The sequence below is a fragment of the Balaenoptera physalus genome, assembly GCF_965194825.1.
Source record: "Balaenoptera physalus genome assembly, chromosome: X".
Taxonomy (NCBI): Eukaryota; Metazoa; Chordata; class Mammalia; order Artiodactyla; family Balaenopteridae; genus Balaenoptera; species Balaenoptera physalus.
The window spans coordinates 132,108,851-132,129,446 of record NC_138903.1 but is presented as its reverse complement, the minus strand read 5'-3'; the positions used below and the strand labels follow the sequence as shown (position 1 = coordinate 132,129,446).

General features: G+C 56.3%; 1 protein-coding gene, 1 long non-coding RNA gene and 2 pseudogenes across 6 annotated transcripts; 3 read left to right on the top strand and 1 right to left on the bottom strand.

Moving 5' to 3' along the window:
* The first annotated feature begins 506 nt into the window (after nt 1-506).
* On the top strand, nt 507-1,211 carry LOC309652201 (melanoma-associated antigen 10 pseudogene; annotated as a pseudogene). Its single transcript has one exon. The product of its transcript is annotated as a melanoma-associated antigen 10 pseudogene (transcript).
* Nucleotides 1,212-4,670: 3,459 nt separating this feature from the next.
* LOC309652200 (melanoma-associated antigen 1-like) lies at nt 4,671-6,961 on the top strand (the record flags this gene model as incomplete). Its single annotated transcript, XM_082445716.1, has 4 exons — nt 4,671-4,724; nt 5,589-5,686; nt 5,783-5,883; nt 5,992-6,961. The coding sequence occupies 4 exons, from the start codon at nt 4,671-4,673 to the stop codon at nt 6,867-6,869; spliced, it is 1,131 nt and encodes a 376-aa protein (XP_082301842.1). The 3' UTR covers nt 6,870-6,961.
* A 37-nt stretch (nt 6,962-6,998) lies between these two features.
* On the bottom strand, nt 6,999-20,567 carry LOC309652678. Of its 3 annotated transcripts, none has more exons than XR_014258879.1 (4): nt 19,106-20,567; nt 13,473-13,614; nt 9,657-9,846; nt 6,999-8,854 (listed from the first exon to the last, which is right to left on the bottom strand). It is a non-coding gene; the product is annotated as an uncharacterized lncRNA (long non-coding RNA). The 3 variants fall into 3 exon arrangements; XR_014258880.1 differs by having other exon boundaries at nt 9,704-9,846; XR_014258881.1 differs by lacking the exon at nt 13,473-13,614 and having other exon boundaries at nt 9,704-9,846.
* Nucleotides 16,086-16,823, top strand: LOC309652764 (melanoma-associated antigen 10 pseudogene; annotated as a pseudogene). Its single transcript has one exon. The product of its transcript is annotated as a melanoma-associated antigen 10 pseudogene (transcript).
* Nucleotides 20,568-20,596: the final 29 nt, after the last annotated feature.

Genomic DNA, 20,596 nt, shown 5'->3' with positions numbered 1-20,596 from the left:
TGGTCGGTGGATGTAGCTCTTGTTACTGAGTGTGTAAGAAAGATGCGCCCTCCCCCATGTTGTGAAGATTCCAAACCAGTACATGTCTTCTGATCCCCGCATACGTGGATTAGTGCAGTTTTCCTTTTCTCGTGAAAATTTGTTATCAGAATGCTTGGATTCGCCTTACTCTTTTTCTCGCTTGCCCCTGTTCACGATGAGGCTATGGATTTGAGGTGTTGCTTCCATTGGAACACAGGTGTTTGCAGCTTTAACTCCCAAGTGCCTCTTTGGCCGCGAGCCATAAGTCCTGGGGGCGTTGGTATGTGTTTTCTTCATTTCAAAGTATTTTCTAATTTCCCTTGTGATGTCTTGTGTGTTCCCTGGGCTATTGTTACGGACTGAACTGCATCCCCCCAAATTTTGCATGTTGAAGCCCTAACCCCTAGAACCTCACAATGTCACTGTGACGGGAGTTAGTGGTTCTTAGGTTGACATGAGGTCATTGGGATGAGGTCTAAAGCAAGATGGCTGGTGCCCTTGAGGGAAGAGCAGATCAGCACATGCAAGGAGAGAAGGCAGGGCCTGGGGGTGCGTGCACAGAGGAAGATGCCGAGTCCGTGCTCCAACATGCACTACATCAGGAGGTGACTGACCTGGTGGGGTTCCTGCTGCCCAAGTATCGCACAAAGGAGACTACCACAGAGGCAGAAATGCTGACCATCCTCAGTGATTACCAGGACCACTTCGCCGTGGTCTTCAGCCGAGCCTCCGCGCACTCGCAGCTGGTCCTTGGCCTCGACGTGAAGGAAGTGGACCCCAGCAATCACTCCTATGTCCTCGTCCCCGCCCTGGGCCTCGCCTACGATGGGATGCTGAGTGACGGGCCGAGCATGCCCAAGCCCGGCCTCCTGGTGTTGCTCCTGGGCCTGATCCTCCTGGAGGACGACTTTGTTGCCCCAGAGGAGGAGGTGTGGGGAGCACTTAGCAAGGTGGGTGTGTGTGCCGGGAGGGAGCACTACATCTATGGGGAGCCCAGGGAGCGCCTCACCAAAGTGTGGGTGCAGGAGGGCTATCTGGAGTACCGGCAGGTGCCCCATTGTGACCCCGCCCACTACAAGTTCCTGTGGGGTCCCTGGGCCCATGCGGAGGCCAGCAAGTGGCAGGTCCTCGAGTATCTGTTCTGGGTCAATAGCTTGGATCCCAGGTCCCTCCCATCCCTGTCTGCATAGTGTGTAAGTGATGAGGAAGAGGGGGCCTGAGCCAGAGCAGCAGCCAGGCTCCTTCCAGGCCCACGTCCAGCAGCTTCTCCCGTGGGGCAGGAAGGGAGGCTGATCCTTCGCTCGGAGTTTGAAGAGGGAGCGGTCAGCCTTCTAAGTAGTGAGGGCCCGGGCCTGTCGGGGGAACCCGGTGTGCAGCATCTTTGGGTTCCTGTTGTGTATGATGACATGGAATTTCATCTCTGTTTTCTTTAGGAATTTGTTAAATATTGTTCCACTTAAAAGAAGGCTTAATAAGCTTCAGTATGTAAGTTTGTGGATGACATTAATCACCCATGTATTTGCTCTAATTGGGTTCAACGACAAGAGTTTTGCAATTGGGTAAAACAAATTGTAAGATTCCCATATTATTTTGTGATCCTGAACAAGATAACATGGCATTGGAATAGGAATTTACTTGGAAATGTGAAAGTAATTAGCAGTAAAACTGAAGGCCACCCCGTTGTTCCTCGGGACACACCATCGTCGGCTCAGTGGTGCGTGCCTTGCTGTGGGACTGTCCTGTCCCCGCCATAGGGCAGGGCCAGGCCCCGGGCATGTGGGCCACAGGGGGAGGGGCTGCCCTGGGGGGAGCGGGCATTGCCGGCACCCAACTTCCTGGCGGGACGCCACACGAGGCGCCCTCAGAAAGGGAGACTGTGGGGGATGGAGGGCCGCCGGGTGGGGTGTATGGGAGGCACGTTGTTGGGTACCTTGGGCGGGGGTGGCGGGTTCCGTGGGCTTCGGTGGCTGTCAGAAGTTCCTCTCTGTGTTATCATGCCCTCTGTTCAATGGTTTCAGTCAATGTTTCTCTTAGTAAATTTCCCTGAATGTTTCAGCTGAGTCTGGCCTCTGCTGTGGGCAATGGAGGGAAATGGCTGCTGGGGGTCAGGGCGGGGGTCCAGAGTAGGATTCCTGCTCAGCACCCACGGGACACCTCTCCAGTGAAAGGGTAGGGTAGGCACTTTGCAGACCCAGAGGTGGTGAGGGTTTTTCTTCCATTTCATAGGTGAACTGTAAAGTTGTAGTGAAAACTGATAATTGCCTAAAAAGGCAGTAGAGAATTTAAAATGTAAATTAAAAATTTATCTCAGCAGGAAGAAGGGAACATAGGAGCAAAAATAGATGGACAGACAGTGCTATGGACTGAATATTTGTAAACCTCTCCCCCTCATTCACCTGTTAAATTCTAACTACCAAAGGGATGGGATTTGGAGGTGGGGCCCTGGGAAGTGATTAGCCCATGAGGAGGGAGCCCTCATGAATGAGATTATTGCCCTTGTAAAAGAGACCCCAGACAGCTGCCTCATCCTCTTCTGCCATGTGAGAAGATGGCTAGTTGATACAACTAGACAAGAAATCAGTCCATATAAAGAAGAGCTTTATTACTAGTACTTTATTACTCAGCTGTACAAAGGAACGAAATTGGGTCATTTGTAGAGACGTAGATGGATCTAGAGACTGTCATACAGAGTAAAGGAAGTCAGAAAGAGAGAAACAAATATCGTATATTAATGCATGTATGTGGAACCTAGAAAAATGGTACAGATGTACCGGTTTGCAGGGCAGAAGTAGAGACACAGATGTAGAGCACAAACGTATGGACACCAACGTGGCAAAGTGTTGGGGGCGGGGGGGTGGTGCTCTGATGAATTGGGAGATTGGGATTGACATATGTACACTAATATGTATAAAAGGGATAACTAATAATTACCTGCTGTATAAAAAAATAAATAAAATAAAATTAAAAAATTAAAAAAAAAGAGAAAGAAAAAAGAATAGCTTTATGACATTAACAATCACAGCAGAAACCCACCTGTAAAGACAGATTGACCTATGTGCCACCATGGGCTCTGCACCTCCAAGTTTGCTCCTCCAACTCGGCAGCCTTGCAGGGAGGCCTTCCTATTGGTGGAAGGCCAATGGGCGTGTCTTTTGCTTCCAGAGGCGCCAAGCCTTGGGACCTCAGGCCCTCAGTGCGCATGGCTACTGCTGCTTCCGTAGCAAAGCGCCCCCTCACGTGCTCTTCTGATCCAACCACTTTCTCTGTAAGGAGACGTCTAGAACTTTCTCTCTCATCTTCCTCGGGCTTCCGGGAGCACCCGGAAACCCACGTGGCGTTCGCACAGAGTGCCTGGGACAGTGGGCTGCACAGTTCCTGGCTGCAGTGCTGAGACGAGCTCTTCAGCCCCTTCTGAGCGGGACTCCGGCATCATCCACAGAGTCAGAGAAAGTCAGGAGACAGGCGGGGGCTTTGCCCGGGGCTGGACTCCGCAGGTACCGGGGGCGCTGGGAAGGAGTGGGGGTGGGGGGAGGGGTACGCGCTGCTCGATGGGGAGTGGGGGAGGGGCGGCGGAGGGCAGCGGGCTGAAGGGGGGCTGGGGGAAGGGTCCCTCAGTGTGCGGGTCTGAGGGGAGGACCGTTAGCTGCCGGGGTGGCTGGTGGGGGGCGTTCTGGAGTCGGGGTGCAGAGGGTGGGGTAATGGCTAAGCGTGGGGGGGCCCGGAGCGGAGGGCTTCCTGCTGGGCGGGTGGGGCCGGCTTTGGGGGCCAGAGGAGAGGACGACTGGCTGTGGGGGTGGGGAGGACGCGTCGGGCGGGCCACTCCCCCTCCTCGGGCCGAGACACGAGGGGAGGGCTAACGGCTGCCGCGTGTGGCGGGAGGAAGGTGGAGCTACTCCTGGCGCAGGCGCGGGTCGATGGGGAGGACTCTCGGGCCCCCTCCCCGGGCCGAGACACGAGGCGAGGGCTAACGGCTGCCGCGTGTGGCGGGAGGAAGGCGGAGCTACTCCTGGCGCAGGCGCGGGTCGATGGGGAGGACTCTCGGGCCCCCTCCTCAGGCCGAGACACGAGGCGAGGGCTAACGGCTGCTGCGTGTGGCGGGAGGAAGGCGGAGCTACTCCTGGCTGAGGCGCGGGTCGATGGGGAGGATTCCCGGGCACGGGTGCGGTAGGCGTTGGGGGAGCTCCCGCCGGGGCGGGGGGTGGGGTGGGGCGGAGGACGCTCGTGGCAGGAAGGGGGCTCCGGCTCCCGGGTGGGCGAGGGCAAGAGGGGTGGGCTCTGCGTCTGGGGTGCGAGAGGCGAGAGCCCCTGGCTCTGGGGGTGCTCGGGGGAGGACTCCCCGGTGTGGGGAGGTGAGAGAGGCAGTCTGATTTCTAAGCATGGGGGGCGCCCGGCTTGCAGGGCCCAGAGCGGAGCGCCAGCAGGTGGTGGGTGGGGGAGGGTGTGTGGGGGGATGTAGTGGGGGGGGCGGGGAGGAGCCGCCTGGCCACGAGGGGCGTAAGTGATGCTGAGAGGGGAGGCGCTGGGGCTGCTGTGATCTGGTGGAGGCTGTTGGCCATGGCAGATGGATTTGTGGGGGTCCAGGGAGGGGCTCTGGCCCCCTGCATGAGGCATCGAGAAGCTCCAGGTCGCACTGGAGGCCATAGGGCGCGATGAGCACTTGCAGTACTTCCTCACATCCTGGCCGCGGAGAGACTGGGGAGCGGGTATAAGGGGCGGTGTCTCAGGTGGGCGGAGGGAAGGATCCCATGTCCTGCGTGGAGTCAAGTTGAGGCCCCTGAGGGAGGACTGAGGAGGTGCTGGGCCCCAAACAGAGGGGACCCCACAGATCCCCGACCCTGCCGTCAGCCCTGGGAGGCCCCGGGGGCAGGATGAGCACACGCATTGTTTCTTTATTTCCCCATCAGGTCTGACAGACCCTGGGGACTTGGTATAAAGGACGGGGCCTCAGATCGATAGAGGGGAGGGTCCAGGTGCTGCCAGAGTGAGGGTGAGGCCCCTGAGGGACGACTGAGGGGAGCCCACAGAAACCCATCCGTGTGGTCAGCCCTGGGCAACACCGGGGCAGGATGACCCCAGGCAGCATTTCCTGACATCCGGGTCCCAGAGAGAGTGGGGACTTGGGGTAAGGGGCAGGGCCTCAGGTGGGCAAAGGGGGGTATCCCAGGTCCTGCCGGGGGTCAAGGTGAGGACCCTGAGGGAGGACAGAGGGGACCCTGGACCCCAGAACAGAGGGGACCTCAGAGGAGCTCGCCCATGCTGTCAGCCCTGGGAGGTCCCGGGCAGGGCTGACTTGACGTTGCAGGCTCTCACCTCTGCCACGTGGTTGGGGGTGGACTCGTCCAGGGATGGGAGGACCTTGGTCTGAGGGGAAACATCAGGTCAGCAGAGGGAGGAGTCCCAGGATCTGCCGGGGTCAAGGTGTGGACCTCGAGAGAAGACTGAGGAGAGCCCAATCCCCGGAACAAAGGGGGGCCCACAGAGTCCGGCCCACCCCTCCTGCCAGCACCGAGGGGCCCAGGGCTGTGCCACAATCTACACCCGAGGTGCGCCCTCCATTCCTCTTACAGGGGCTCCAGGAACCGGGAGGCGAAGGCCCACGTCTGAGGCACGTGTCCTCAGGCCACAGAGCAGAGGAGGCCCAGGCAGCGCCAGGAGTCAAGGTGAGGTGCGTGCCCTGAGTGTGCACCCAGGGGCTCCCCCTCCCAGAACAGAGGGGACCCCACAAGGCCCAAGTCACCGCACCTCCCCACACCCCTCTCAGCCCCGGTCGGTACCTGGGGCTGCGCTGGCTGCACCCTGAGGGGCCACCTCGCTTCCTTCTTCAGGTTGGCAGGGGACAGGCCGCCCAGGAGGAGCGCCCCTGTGAGGCCCGAGGGCACCCCTCCAGACGAGCCCTGTAAGTGGCCTTTGTCAGAGCTGCCCAGGGTGCGTTTCTCAGCCGAGGCTACTCACACCCCCCCTCTCCCCCAGGTCCGTGGTCCGTATCTGTCACCCCTGCCCAGACTCCCGTCGGCGGCCCGACCCCAGTCATCAGGCCCCTGGTCAAGATGAGAGAGCTGCGCCAGCCTGAGGCAGACCTTCAGGCCCCAGTCCAGGCCCAGGGCCCGGTGGAGGCGCAGCTGTTCGGGGCTGCGGGCGAGGAGGCCGCATCCCCCTCGTCCTCCTCCTCCCCCGTCACCCCCTCCTTCTCTGCCTGTGCCGAGTCTTTGCCCCAGGAGGCACTTACTGTGCTGAAGGCTCACCTGGTGGCGTTCCTGCTCCTCAAGTATCGCACCAAGGAACCGATCTCCAAGGCAGAGATGCTGAATATGGTCCTCCGTGACCATCGGGACTACTTCCCCGTGGTCTTCAGCCGAGCCTCCAAGTGCATGCAGCTGGTGTTTGGCGTGGACGTGAAGGAGGTGGACCCCCGCGAGTGCACCTACGTCCTGGTCCCCACCCTGGGCCTCACCTGTGATGCAGTGCTGAGCGATGGGCAGATCATGCCCAAGGCCGGCCTCCTGGTGATGCTCCTGGGCCTGATCGCCCTGTACGGTGACCACGCCCTTGAGGAGGAGGTCTGGGAGGCACTTAGCGTGATGGGGGTATATGCAGGGAGGGAGCACTGCATCTACGGGGAGCCCAGGGAGCTCCTCACCAAAGTGTGGGTGCAGGAGGGCTACCTGGAGTACTGGCAGGTGCCCCACAGCGACCCCGCCCGCTACGAGTTCCTGTGGGGTCCCCGGGCCCACGCAGAGACCAGCAAGTGGCAGGTCCTGGAGCATCTGCTCAGGGTCAGTGGATGGGATCTCAGGTCCTTCCTATCCCTGTGTGCAGAGGGTGTGAGCGATGAGGAAGAGGGGGCCTGAGCCAGAGCAGCAGCCAGGCTCCTTCCAGGCCCACGTCCAGCAGCTTCTCCCGTGGGACAGGAAGGGAGGCTGATCCTTCGCTCGGAGTTTGAAGAGGGAGCGGTCACCCTTCTAAGTAGTGAGGGCCCGGGCCTGTCGGGGGAACCCGGTGTGCAGCATCTTTGGGTTCCTGTTGTGTATGTTGACATGGAATTTCATCTCTGTTTTCTTTAGGAATTTGTTAAATATTGTTCATTTTAAAAGAAGGCTTAATAAGCTTCGGTATCTAAGTTTATGAATGACATTGATCACACATGTATTTGCACTAATTGTGTTCAACGACAAGAGTTTTGCTATTGTGTAAAGCAAACTGTAAGATTCCCATGTTATTTTGTGATCCTGAACAAGATAACATGGCATTGGAATATGAATCTCTTGGAAATAAAAAAGAACTTTCGAATACAATTGATGAGGTCAAGAAAAAGAGAAATAAAAGTACAAGTTAGTTAATTCTTACTTCTTGTGCCTTCTCATCTGTCATTTTCCAAAACTAATATGCATACATATATGTATACGTAAATATCAGATTAGCATGGTTTACTTAAGAAATAGCTGAAAATTAATCTGAGTCAATAAGGCCCCTGCTCACTGGCTTGTTTATTCCGCAGCCCTCCACGGAGCCTCTGCTCTCTGGAAGGGCCTGTGTTAGTAGAGGGAACGCTAGGAAAAGCAGGACACACCCACACCTAGAGTGATGGTCTAGGAGCCGCAGTCACATGAGGAACGTGGTGAGACGTCCCCTCAAAGTCCCACAGAACAAGTCAACATGGGACGAGGCGATGGGGCTCCAGGAGCGGGCCCTGGAGGGTAAGTGCCCCGAGCCAGGGCAGTTTGGGCCTTTGGGAAGCGGGGCTTCCTTCTGTGGGAGGTGACGGTGATGAAACTGGGTGGTGGCAGCAGCAGGCGTGTAGAGGGCATCTTAGGGGTGAGAAGAAAATCTGAAATGGGACATGCAAATTAGAAGTTCCTCTTCTGTCGTGGATAAATCTTCTGGGGCAGGAAGAGAAGGTGCACTCTGGGCAGAGACCCTCAGAGTCCTGGTTATTCTGCCTGCGCCTAAATACGCTCAACATCTTCCAAATGGGGAGGGGTGAGTGGAGTTTGGTCTGGCTCACAATTTACTCAGCCTTGGGGTATACAGTTGAAGCAGCTTTGGTAACCACCCCCGAATTGTTGGTAGGATTTTAATGGGGAGTCTTCTTTGAAAGTGGCTGCTGGACACTTAAACTGATGGATCAGCTTTCCTAGGTGGTCAGACCCCAAAGCCTTAGATGAGGAATGGTCATAGGAACCATGGCGGCAAAAACACCGAGTGACGCTGAATTCCACACATCTCAGAATCCTCCTTGGAGGGGAAGGATGGCTCCTGTGGATATCCTAGCGGGATGTTACCAAGGAAACTAACTAGCCCTCCTCCCACAGTCTGGTGTCTGGTCCTTGCCCCACAGGAAGGTCGTGGCTGTCCGGGTGCCCAAGGGCACCCGTGCAGGTGCTCAGGCACGTTGCATCGTGTGGCGGCAGCTGAGACTCCCAGGCTGAGATGTGTCCTTGCATGAGGAGGAAGGGGCACATCCTCAGCCTGCTGAGACTACGGGCTTGATTGCAGAGGGAAGGGCAGGAGGTGCTCTGGAGGGAATAGGGGGAGCCCTCCCTGTTGACATTCACAAGAGCCTTGGAAAGTAAATGGGATCTTGTATTAGAAAGTACCCGTCACAGAGTAGTGACGAGAAGTAGTTGCAGATTCAAGGCACATTTGGCTTTGTCGGAAGCTCCTCCACCTAATGAACGGAATTTTTTTCAACGCAAAGTTATAGCAGCTGCTTTTTGTTGAGCACCTAGTACACAGAATTGCAGGGGAGAGACTCACTCCAAGTCCTGGCCCATATGTTGTCTTCCTCTGCTTCCTGGCAGCTGCCTGCAGGGAATCTGGGATCCTTTATGTAAACCTACAAATATTTTAAAATAAGATGGTGTTTAAATCACTGTTTTAAATACAAAGACAGAAGAAACTTCCCACTTAAATAAAAATAATACATTGGTGCGGAAAAATTGTGGATTGTGGGCAGTGCAGAAGGTGTCCTAGGGGTGGTACATCCAGAGGGACCCAGGAGGGGCCGAGATCCCTGGGAGCAGGGGGCAGGGATGCAGCCTAGGAGCCTGGAGCTGAGCTGCAAGCGAGAACCCCGTGAGGACCCTGCACTCCTCTCACCACTAGCCTCCTTCCGGGGACAAGCCTTCTGTCCCCTTCCCTTCCCCACGTGGTAGGGCCTGGCCAGGTGGAGAGCAGACTCGGGGATGGGGAACTGGCACCTGAGCCTCTCGGGAGAGGAGCCCACAGTGCCCAGGTGGGAACCGCGGCTTATAGGTCAGGAGGACCCTTATCGTGTCTCCTGGGGAAAGCATTCTCACTTTGGGAACCATAGGTCCTGCCAGCCCTGTCAATAGGGCACCAGTAGCCACATGAGGCTGCTGTTGAGTACTGACACGTGGTTAGTGTGTCCCAGGGCCTGGACTTCTCTTCAACCTTAAAACACTTTAAAGTTAAATGTCAATAGCTAGATGTGCCTAATGGCTGCACAGCCCAGGTGTGGAACTACAGACCCTAAACTTGGGGGACAGGAAGCACAGCTTCCCGTGTGGGCCAGTGGGAGTGACGGCAAGTGGGGTCACTCTGCCCTCTGGTTCAAGGACCACGTATCCCATCTAGTGGTAGAACAGCGACGACAGATGTCGATTGTGTCTGATAACCTGGAGGATGACACCTCATCATCATGGGCTCTCATCTCCAAACGTACACCTCCTGTGTGCTTTGTCGAGGCCATTCCACTGCTCCAGAAGACCCGCAGCTTCGGGAAGGTGTGGGCTGACATTGTGGCTTTGCGTCTCACGGCCACGTGCCCTCCGAACCCCTCGCTTGCTGTACGAGTCCCGGGTGGTCCTGTGAAATATCCTGTGTCAGTCCATCCTGCCTTCTCTAAGCCCTCAGTTAGTGGCACCAGACGAGGCACCGTAAGAAGGAAAGTCAAACCCACATCTAGAATGTGTGATACGCATTGCAGTCAAGATGACCCTCTCCCCCTTCAAGGATGGAAGTGAGATGTTGTAATCTACTAACCATAAGTGGTCCATTGATTTCCTTTAGGAATGGTACAACATTGAGGATTCTGCCTTAGTCTCTGTGATAAACATAATATAGTACTCGTATATCTATCTATCTACATATATATCTAACTACCATATAGAGACGAAACCACAACAAGATGGGTAGGACGATCAGACTCATGGTATAGTCAAGACCCATATCTTTGGGTGGGCAACAGAGAAACGGTAGGATAGTTGCCATTGCAGATATTCTCCCCCAGAAGCGAGGGGTCTGAGCCCCACACTGGGCACCTTAGCCTGGAGGTCATGCACCGGGACCGCATGCTCAGAGAACATTTGGCTTTTAAGGTGAGCGAGTCTTACTTTCACGAGAGCCAGACAGCGGTAGGAAGTAGAAACTCCCCTCTTAAAGTACGCACACCAAATCTCACCTGCTCCAAGACCCTGTGCAGAAGCAGTAATTTGAAAGAGTCTCCGTCAGGCCCACCTGCTCATCACAGATAGCCTCCTGCGGAGGAAGTAAGTGGCTGGAGCTGACCCTGGGGCATGGATACTGGTGGCAGCCATGTGGAGGCGCTCGTTGTAGCACAAGGACGCTCCTGCTGGCAAGTGCCATTTTGGAGGCCTCCCTCTAGCTTATTAGCAAGGGGACTCAGCCATGCCCACCAGCCTGTTGGCATCAGGACTGGGAAGCCTCAGGCCAAGCCGCTAGGTGAGCATGGGCACAGCTCCACCACCAGCAGGCCAGCTGCTTTAGGACCCTCTGAGCCCCAGCCTACCAGGACCTGGCCTGCCACCAGAGCACCCAGGAGGTTGCTCCAGCCACCTGTGTGGGCGAACAAGCCCCGGGACCCTCCGCCCTGCAGCCAGCTGTCCAGACCCTGCCCCATCCACCAGCAGGCCGACACCAACTTCAGCAACCCCAGGGCTCGGCAGCCAGAGACCCTGGGCCCAGGTCTGCCTACCAGCCGGCTGGCACCTCTTCCAGCACGCCAGGCTCTGTAACCAGAGACCCCAGGAAACAGCTCCATCCACCAGTGGTCTGACACTAGCCCCAGGATCGGGCTGTACGCACCAGGGAGCAGGAACCAGCCCCAGGACCACTGTAGCCCTGCAGCCTGCCATGTCAGATCTAAGCCCACCCCCCAGCAGGCCAGCAGCAGACCTGGGACCCCCTAGGCCCTGGATTTCCAGACCAGCAGGCCAACACCTGCTTCAGGGCACCCTGGACCCCGCCACCAGCTATGTCACGAAAGAGCCCCAGCCAACAGCAGGCTGACACTAGATTTGAGAACCCTTGGCCCTGTAACCCCCCATCCCAGAACACTGCTCCACCCACCAGTGGGCCAGCACCAGGCCTGGGACCAGCCAGGTCTCAGCAGCCAGACACCTCCTGCCCCAGCCCCAGCCACCAGTGATCAGCAGCCTCTGCACAAGGCAAGGCCCGGCAACCAAGCAGACCAGGGGCCAGCCATGCCTACCAGGCTGCCCACGCCAGTCAGCCTGCCACAGCAGAAGGGACCACGCGGTCCCCATAGGGGGGCAACACGAGAGCATAGAGCTCTGGTGACAAAAGGGCAGTGGACTGCTGGGATGCATAGGTCGTCTCCTTCAAGACACCACTCCTCCTAGACCAAGAGATATAACCAGCCTGCCAAATACAGAAGAGTAAAAAGAGAGAATTAGGGAAAATGGGGGTGGGGGGAGAGAGCAATATGGTCCAAATGAAGGAATAAGATAAAACCCCAGAAGAAGGACCAAGTGAAATGGAGAAAGCAATCTACACAATAAAGAGTGCAAGGTAATGATCATAAAGATGCTGAGAGAATTTGGGAGAAGAATGGATGAACACAGCGAGACGCTTAACAAAGTGTTAGAAAATATAACAAAGAGCCATACAGAGCTGAAGAATACAAGAGCTGAAATGAAAAATACACTAGAAGGTACCAAGAGCATATTAGATGATGCCGAGGAACACGTCACCCAACTGGAAGGCAGAGTAGTGGAAATCACTCAAGCTGAACAGATAAAAGAAAAAAGAATTTTAAAAAATGAGGACAGTTTAAGAGACCTCTGAGACAACATCCAACACACTAACAGTTGCATTATAGGGGTCCCAGAAGGAGAAGAGAGAGAGAAAGGGTCAGAGAACATAATGGAACATGAAATAGCTGAAAATTTGCCTATCCTGGGAAAGGAAACAGACATCCAGGTCCAGGAAGAAGCCAGAGTCCCAAACAGGATCAACCCACAGAGGACCACATCCAGACCCACTGTAATTCAAATGTCCAAAATTAAAGATAAAGAGGGAATATTAAAGCATCAAGGGAAAAGCAATAAGTTACTGACAAGGGAAATTCCATTAGGCCATCAGCTGCCTTCTCAGCAGAAATGCTGCAGGCCAAAGGGAGTGGCACCATATTTCAAAAATGCTGAAAGGAAAAAACCTACATCCAAGAATGCTCTACCCCGAAAGCCTATTGTTCACATGTGAAGGAGTGATCAAAAGTTCTGCAGAAAAGCACAACTAAAGGAGTGCAGCACCATGAAACCAGCTTTTCAAGAAATTTTAAAGGGACTTCTCGAAGCTGTAAAGAAAAGGCCACAGTTGGAAATATGAAAATTACGAGGGAAAATGTCATTGTTCAAACAAATGTACAGTAAACGTAGAGGAAGCGTGCAGGAAGGGCACATGACAGAAGTAGTAAAATCATCTGTATCCCCAAAAAGTAGATGAGGGATATGCAAAGCAAAAGGATATATGATATCCAAACCGTTAAGCATGGGGGAGGAAGTACAAGGCAGTGTTGTGAAAAATGCATTTAAATTTAAGAAATCAGCAACTTAAAATAACCATATGTACAGAAACTATACACACACACACACACACACACACACACACACCCCATACGTACATACACATATATAAACATACAGCATATATATATACGCTTGTGTATGTATGCATACATACATCCACACATATTTAAACATACAGTAATGTGAAATGTTAGAAGCATTCTTGTGAGGGACAAGTCCTAGAAATATTTTATCACCTCTAATTTTTGAAGCTGCACTGCAATAGGAAGCCAGAGCTATGGATCTCAAAATAAAGAAGAAATACGTAGACGGAAAAGAACTAGTATTTCGTGTTACCACATGATCAACTATCTCGCAAATTCAAAGGAAGGTGCCCATGGAATACTCAAATGAATAAGGGACTTCAGAAAAATAGAGGATGGAAGGTCACCACCGCCAAATCAAGAGCCTTGCCGTGCAAGAGCAATAACTATTTAGAACATGTATTAGAAAATGCCTCATTTTAAAACGGCAATAAATTTTAAAAGTTACCTAAGAAGACGCCTAACAAATATGTAGACAAGGTCTTTATGGAGGCATTATACAAGTTTACTGGAAGACTCAGGTTCAAGGGTTCCTAAATAAAAAAGCAGCATAGCATACCCAATGATGGGAAACGGTATACGGCGACCATGTCGATCCTCCTTGTTTATAGATTTACAGAATTAGTGCTATAACTTTATCTGCCAAGATGACAGTCAGTTTTGAGCTTCTGTCTTCTGTTCCCATGATAAATCCTAGAAAACTATAGGAGGGAGAATGAAAGAAACTATATCTATCTATATGTAGATATAGAATATATCTATATAGATATAGATATATAGATAGAAAACAGATATATAGATATAGACGGAAATAAAATGTATCTCCCACCTTGGCTCCTGAGGGGAGCCAAAGTGAGGAGCAGCGGGAGGACTGCGGGGCTCCTGGGACCCAGATCACGGTTGGAAGGTGGGTTGTCCCTGCCTTCAGCCCTGGGAGGCCCTAGGGCGGCATGAGCACACGTCCGGACTTCAACATCCGGGTCCCACAGAGATTGGGGACTTGTGGTGAGGGGTGGCGCCTCAGGTGGGCAGATGAGAAGCCTAGGGCCTAGCAGGACAGAAACGGAGGACCCTGAGGGAAGACTGACGGGACCCTGGACCCCAGAACAAAGTCGGCCCTGGAAGGCCAAAGTGTGAGATGAGCTCTTGCAGCACTTCCTGACATCCTGGACTCAGAAAGGCTGGGGAGGGTGTGTAAGGGGCGGGGTCTCAGAGAGGCTGGGGAGGGGGTGTAAGGGGCGGGGACTCAGAGAGGCTGGGGAGGGGGCATAAGGGGTGGGGTCTCAGGCGGGCACAGGAGAGAATCACAGGTCCTGCGAGGAGTCAAGGTGAGAGCACTGAAGGAGGACTGAGGGGAACATGGACCCCAGAACAGACTTGGCCGTTGGAGGCCGTAGGGCGGGATGAGCACGTGCAGCACTTCCTGACATCCGGGTCTCAGAGACGCTGGGGAGGGAGTGTAAGGGGCGGGGTCTCAGAGAGGCTGGGGAGGGGGTGTAAGGGGCGGGGTCTCAGAGAGGCTGGGGAGGGGGTGTAAGGGGTGGGGTCTCAGGCGGGCACAGGAGAGAATCCCAGGTCCTGCGTGGAGTCAAGGTGAGAGCACTGAGGGAGGACTGAGGGTAACATGGACCCCAGATCAGTGTGGGCCCTGGGAGGCCATAGGGCGGGATGAGCACGTGCAGCACTTCCTGACATCCGGGTCTCAGAGAGACTGGGGTCCTGAGATCAGAGGCGGGGCCTCTGCTGGGGGGAGGGGAGAATCCCAGGTCCTACCGTGAGTCAAGGTGAGGGCCCTGACGGAGGGGTGAGGGGACCACACCCTCAGCACAAAGAGGGGGCCCACAGGAATCCCTCCTGCCAGCCCTGGAAACCCCCGTGGGGCCCGCACGCCAGCCTCCTCATCCAGACGGCTGGTCTCGGCCAGGGGGCCTTGCTCCATGGGACTGGCCTCAGGCCCTGGCAGTGGGCATCGTGAGCACTGGGGAGACCCCTCCTCACACAGAGTACTTGGAGCCCAGCCGGCCCTGCCCCTTTTGTCACCCCTGGGTGTCCCAGAATAGGTGGGTACATGGACTGCCCCTCACTTCCTCTTCTGGTGTCTTATGGAGGTGAGGCCTTGGCTGAAGGAGATGGGTCACAGTCAGCAGAGGGAGCTGTCCCAGGCCCTGCAGGGTGTCAAGGTGGAGACTGAGCCGACCACCATCGTCCCAGCACAGATGGACCCCATGGCGTTTGGTTGTCCCTTGTGAGCCCTGTTAGCCCCTGGGCACCATGGCTAGATGTGGAGGTCCTCCCTTCCTTCTTTTCAGTGCAGGGAATGTGTCTTGAGAATTTTGCCTCAGGACAGCAGACAGAGGGCCCAGGCCCTGCCAGGGGAAAGGGGAGGCCCTGCCCTGAGTGAGCACACAGGGGGCCACCCACACCAGGACAGTGGGAACCTCACAGAGTCCGGCCCACCCCTCCTGCCAGCACCGAGGGGCCCAGGGCTGTGCCACAATCTACACCCGAGGTGCGCCCTCCATTCCTCTTACAGGGGCTCCAGGAACCGGGAGGCGAAGGCCCAGGTCTGAGGCACGTGTCCTCAGGCCACAGAGCAGAGGAGGCCCAGGCAGCGCCAGGAGTCAAGGTGAGGTGTGTGCCCTGAGTGTGCACCCAGGGGCTCCCCCTCCCAGAACAGAGGGGACCCCACAAGGCCCAAGTCACCGCACCTCCCCACACCCCTCTCAGCCCCGGTCGGTACCTGGGGCTGCGCTGGCTGCACCCTGAGGAGCCACCTCGCTTCCTTCTTCAGGTTGGCAGGGGACAGGCCGCCCAGGAGGAGCGCCCCTGTGAGGCCCGAGGGCACCCCTCCAGACGAGCCCTGTAAGTGGCCTTTGTCAGAGCTGCCCAGGGTGCGTTTCTCCGCTGAGGCCACTCACACCCCCTCTCTCCCACAGGTCCGTGGTCCGTATCTGTCACCCCTGCCCAGACTCCCGTCGGCGGCCCGACCCCAGTCATCAGGCCCCTGGTCGAGATGAGTGAGCTGCGCCAGCCTGAGGCAGACCTTCAGGCCCCAGTCCAGGCCCAGGGCCCGGTGGAGGCGCAGCAGTTCGGGGCTGCGGGGGAGGAGGCCGCATCCCCCTCGTCCTCCTCCTCCCCCGTCGTCCCCTCCTTCTCCGCCTATGCCGAGTCTTTGCCCCAGGAGGCACTTACTGTGCTGAAGGCTCACCTGGTGGCGTTCCTGCTCCTCAAGTATCGCACCAAGGAGCCGATCTCCAAGGCGGAGATGCTGAATATGGTCCTCCGTGACCATCGGGACCACTTCCCCGTGGTCTTCAGCCGAGCCTCCCAGTGCATGCAGCTGGTGTTTGGCGTGGACGTGAAGGAGGTGGACCCCCGCGAGTGCACCTACGTCCTGGTCCCCACCCTGGGCCTCACCTGTGATGCAGTGCTGAGCGACGGGCAGAGCATGCCCAAGGCCGGCCTCCTGGTTCTGATTCTGTGCCAGATCACCGTGGACGGTGACCGTGCCCCTGAGGAGGAGGTCTGGGAATTGCTCAGCCTCAAGGGGGTGTATGCAGGGAAGCAGCACTGCATCTACGGGGAGCCCAGGGAGCTCCTCACCAAAGTGTGGGTGCAGGAGGGCTACGTGGAGTACCAGCAGGTGCCCCACAGCGACCCCGCCCGCTACGAGTTCCTGTGGGGTCCCCGGGCCCACGCGGAGACCAGCAAGTGGCAGGTCCTGGAGCATCTGCTCAGTGTCAATACCTTGGGTCCCACGTCTGCAGAGGGTGTGAGCGATGAGGAAGAGGGGGCCTGAGCCAGAGCAGCAGCCAGGCTCCTTCCAGGCCCAAGTTCACTGGTAGGAAGTGAGGTTGGTCCTTCACTCTGAGTTTGAAGAGAGAGCGGTGGAGTTTCCAAGTAGTGAGGGCCCCTGTGAGTGGGGGGAACATGGTGTGTAGCATCTTTGGGTTCCTGTTGTGTATGATGACATGGAATATCATCTGTTTTCTTTAGGAATTTTTCAAATGTTATTCGTTTTAATGGAAGACTAAACAAGCTTCAGTGTCTAACTTTGTGAATGACTGATTAGAATGTGTTTATAATTACCCAGTTTAAGAACAAGAGTTTTGCTGTTTTGTAAAAGAGATTGGGAAATCTGCCATTTCATTTTGTGACCCTGAGGCAGATAACATGGAATTGGAATCAGAACTGCTCTGGTAATGTGAAAGTACTTAGCAGTAATATAGATGGGGGAAGAATTAGAAAAATAAAAGTAATCGTAGTGAGTTTTTGCTTCTTATCCTTCTTGTCTGTCATCCTGTAAAACTAAGCTATCTCTGTTTAGTTGGATTTGCACGGTGATTTACGAAAGCAAGAAAAATTGATTTGAGTAAGTAAGCCCCCTGCTCTCCGGCTTATATATTCGGCAGCCCTCCACGGAGGCTTTGCTCTCTGGAAGGGCCTGTGTTAGTAGCGGGAATGCTAGGAAAAGCAGGACACACCCACACCTAGGGGGATGGTCTAGGAGCCGCAGTCACATGAGGAAGGTGGTGAGACGTCCCCCAAGTCCCACAGAACAAGTCAACATGGGACGAGGCGGTGGGGCTCCAGGAGCAAGCCCTGGAGTGTAAGTGCCCCAAGCCAGGGCAGTTTGGGCCTTTGGGAAGCGGGGCTTCCTTCTGTGGGAGGTGATGGTGATGAAGCTGCAGTTTCTCTGACATGACCGGGACAAGAAACCGCCCAACCAAAGGCCAGAGGAGAGAGGGGAAGGCTCTGTGATCCAAACAATATGAGAAATAACTGCCCATCATCAACGTTCCCACAGACGCCAAGTCCTGTGAGCTGCTTCACGAAGCTCACGCGCATCCCTGCAGCCCCTACAAGACACGGCTCGTCACACCCACTCGCTTCACACGTGAAGAACCTGAGGCCACGGGGCTTGGGAATCTTCCCAGGGTCACGTGCTGCTAAGTGATGGGGTGGGGACCAGAGCCCTGGTCTGACTTCCTCTTGAGCCCACGCTGCGCCCACCCACCCCCGGCCCGTGGCCGACCTCCTGACTGGCGACTCCTTGCTCTTCTCGGTGCTACACGGTGTCTTTCAGTTGACAAAAAGCAGGCCCAAGAAAGGAAGGTGCCAAGGAGACGCAGAGGCAGTGTGGGGCTGGTCTGTGGTTTGCTGAGATCCGCCACTGCCAGGTGCCGGCATTTCTGTCCAGTGCCGGCACCTTCCCGCGTGACGGCGCCCCGTCCCTGTTCCGGCCCTGGGGCCCTCCTGCCCAACGGGAGCCCGGCCTGCTGAGCTGCTCATGGCTGAGTCACGGGCAGGGAGGGACTGAGACTGCCTGGGACTGACTGTAAGGCCCCAGTGCCTACCGGGACAAGGCCCCTCCAGGAGCCTCCTCAGATACTGGAGGGAAGTGAACGCTGGCAGACACCCCGAGACCCTGGCGGCAGCGAGGGAGAGGAGCGGCTGGAGGGCCTCTGGGCTGGGGGCATCAGGGCGCGGAAGCCAAGGGCAGGGGCCGCAGGGCGAGGCTGGGAAAGGCAGGCCTTGGACGTCACCAGGGCTTGTGCCTGCCCAACTGAAGGGTCCCGAGACCCGGCTGAGAAAGACCCCCACGGTGCCACACAAACCCACTGCCGGGGCCTGGCTGGCACCTGGGAGGGAGAGGGACCAGGAAGGAGGCAGCTCCTACGGGACCCAGGGGGCGAGGGAGGGCCCGAGGAGGGGGGCAGCAGGCAAGGCCACACAGGCGGGCCCGCCCAAGGAGGCCCCAGCCTTCGGGCCCCTTCCGAGGAGCCACCGACGGCCTCCACCGAAATTCGCAGCCTCCGAGGTCACGTCCCTACAGGAGGAACTGACCTGAAAGAATGCTTTGTAAACCACTTTAGAAGCACAAAGACCAGGGAGCAGGCCCGAATCTAGGCCTGGAAGCTCCATCCAGGATGCCAGTCCTTAGGCTGAAAGGCACCTCGGGAGGTCCTCTTCCACACCCTCTTAGCTCTCCCCTTTCAGAAATAGGGCAGTGGCGCTCACAGAGGGCAGATGACCCTGCTTAGTGGCAGAGCTGGGACAGGGACCTAGGATCCTCGTAGACGGGCCTTTCCAAGGTGCCACTCTGTCCCCTCCACGGTGACTATGAAGGACAAAGTCGCCCACAACGGCCAGAGAACGCGCATCGCCAAACCCACCATCCTATCCTCCCACCTGCGGTGAAGACGGACGACTCTCATTCGGGTTTCGGCGCGTCTGACACCCAGACCCTCATCTATTTCCAAATGCACGTGGACGGGGGCTTCCTCCGGTCACGTCTAGGTCGGCAAGTAGGAAATTTCCTTGGGAGTCAGTCCGTGTCACTTAGGCCCGTTCAAAAGCGTCTAAGCTGAAAGCAAACAAAATCATTCCATGTATCCTCAAGGTAACAGCGAGACAGGGCCCCGGGGGTGGAGGTGGAGGTGGAGGTGGGGCAGGGGCGCGCGTGGGGAAGGAGAGCAGGGCTGGCCTGGGAGCGCACCAGTGAAATGCTCGCTTTCAATGGGACAGGCTACACGCTGAAGCCCCGAATCAAGTCCTTCAAAGGGCAAGTACCCACGGAGACCCAAGGTGGACGTGGGAGGCCAGGATCGGGGGCAGCAGAAGCCAAACCACCCCACTGCGGAAAGGAAACAGGGCTTTCGAGGCAGCCTCCAGGGAGGCTGGATCCGACGGTCTGGGAAGGCGATGGGAAAAGGACACACGCAGGTGTTCCAAAAGTGAGCACTCTTGGGCCACGAGAAGGGCTTCTATGGGAAGAAATGGACGCTGAAGACAATCCCTCTGTGATCCGCACAGGGATGAGGTCTGGGGCAGGCCGAGGAGAGAAAGGCTGCAGTCCCAGCACAGATGCTGGATGGGGGGCTGCCGCGCCCATGACCGTGGGGGGAGCACAGAGAACCGCACACCTTCCCCTCGGGGCTCCTCACCAGCCTCCAGACTTTGGCAACCTGTTTTAAGAAACGTTTAGTTTTAGCTGAAGAGGCCTGAGCAGTGGCAGGTGATTTAGGGAAACGCTTGCTTTGATGATTAGATCATATTACCTGTTGGAGTTACGTGATTGTCACTTTTTCATCCTCATTCATAGTGAGTAATACATTTTACATGTCTGTGCAGTGCAGTGTGTGTCCTATGTATATATATAACATGTGTGTAGAATATATGTGCCTATATACACATGCATCGCCATACCACATGTATGTGTAGGGAACGCGTCATGTATGTTCCCGTACCCAGACTGAGGTCATCCACAGGGCCCTGAAAGGCACAGACACTCACGCCCCGTGGGGGTGCTGAGAGCCCTCCAGCCCGGCGGTCCCCGTGCTTTGAATGCAGGCTTGCCGCCTGCCTCACAGCCAGTCTGCCCGGGGAAGTGAGCCTGCAGGAGAACGTGGGGCCACCACGCCGCCGGGAGAGACGGGAGCAGAGTGGGCAGTGGAAGGAGAGAGCAGGGCCCAAGCCTGCGCAGAAGAGCCGCCTGCCGAGGGCCGTGCCTCGGACCCCCACGTCCAGGACCCTTCTCCATCCTCACACCCTCAGTCCTAGACCCTCACCCTCCTCCCTGGCCCTCGTGTCCATCTCACGAGAGATGGTGACCTGATGGGGCTGGGGAGGCCACGTGGGCAGAATCCAGTGTCAGGCTCTCATGGGCACTAATGCGTGGCT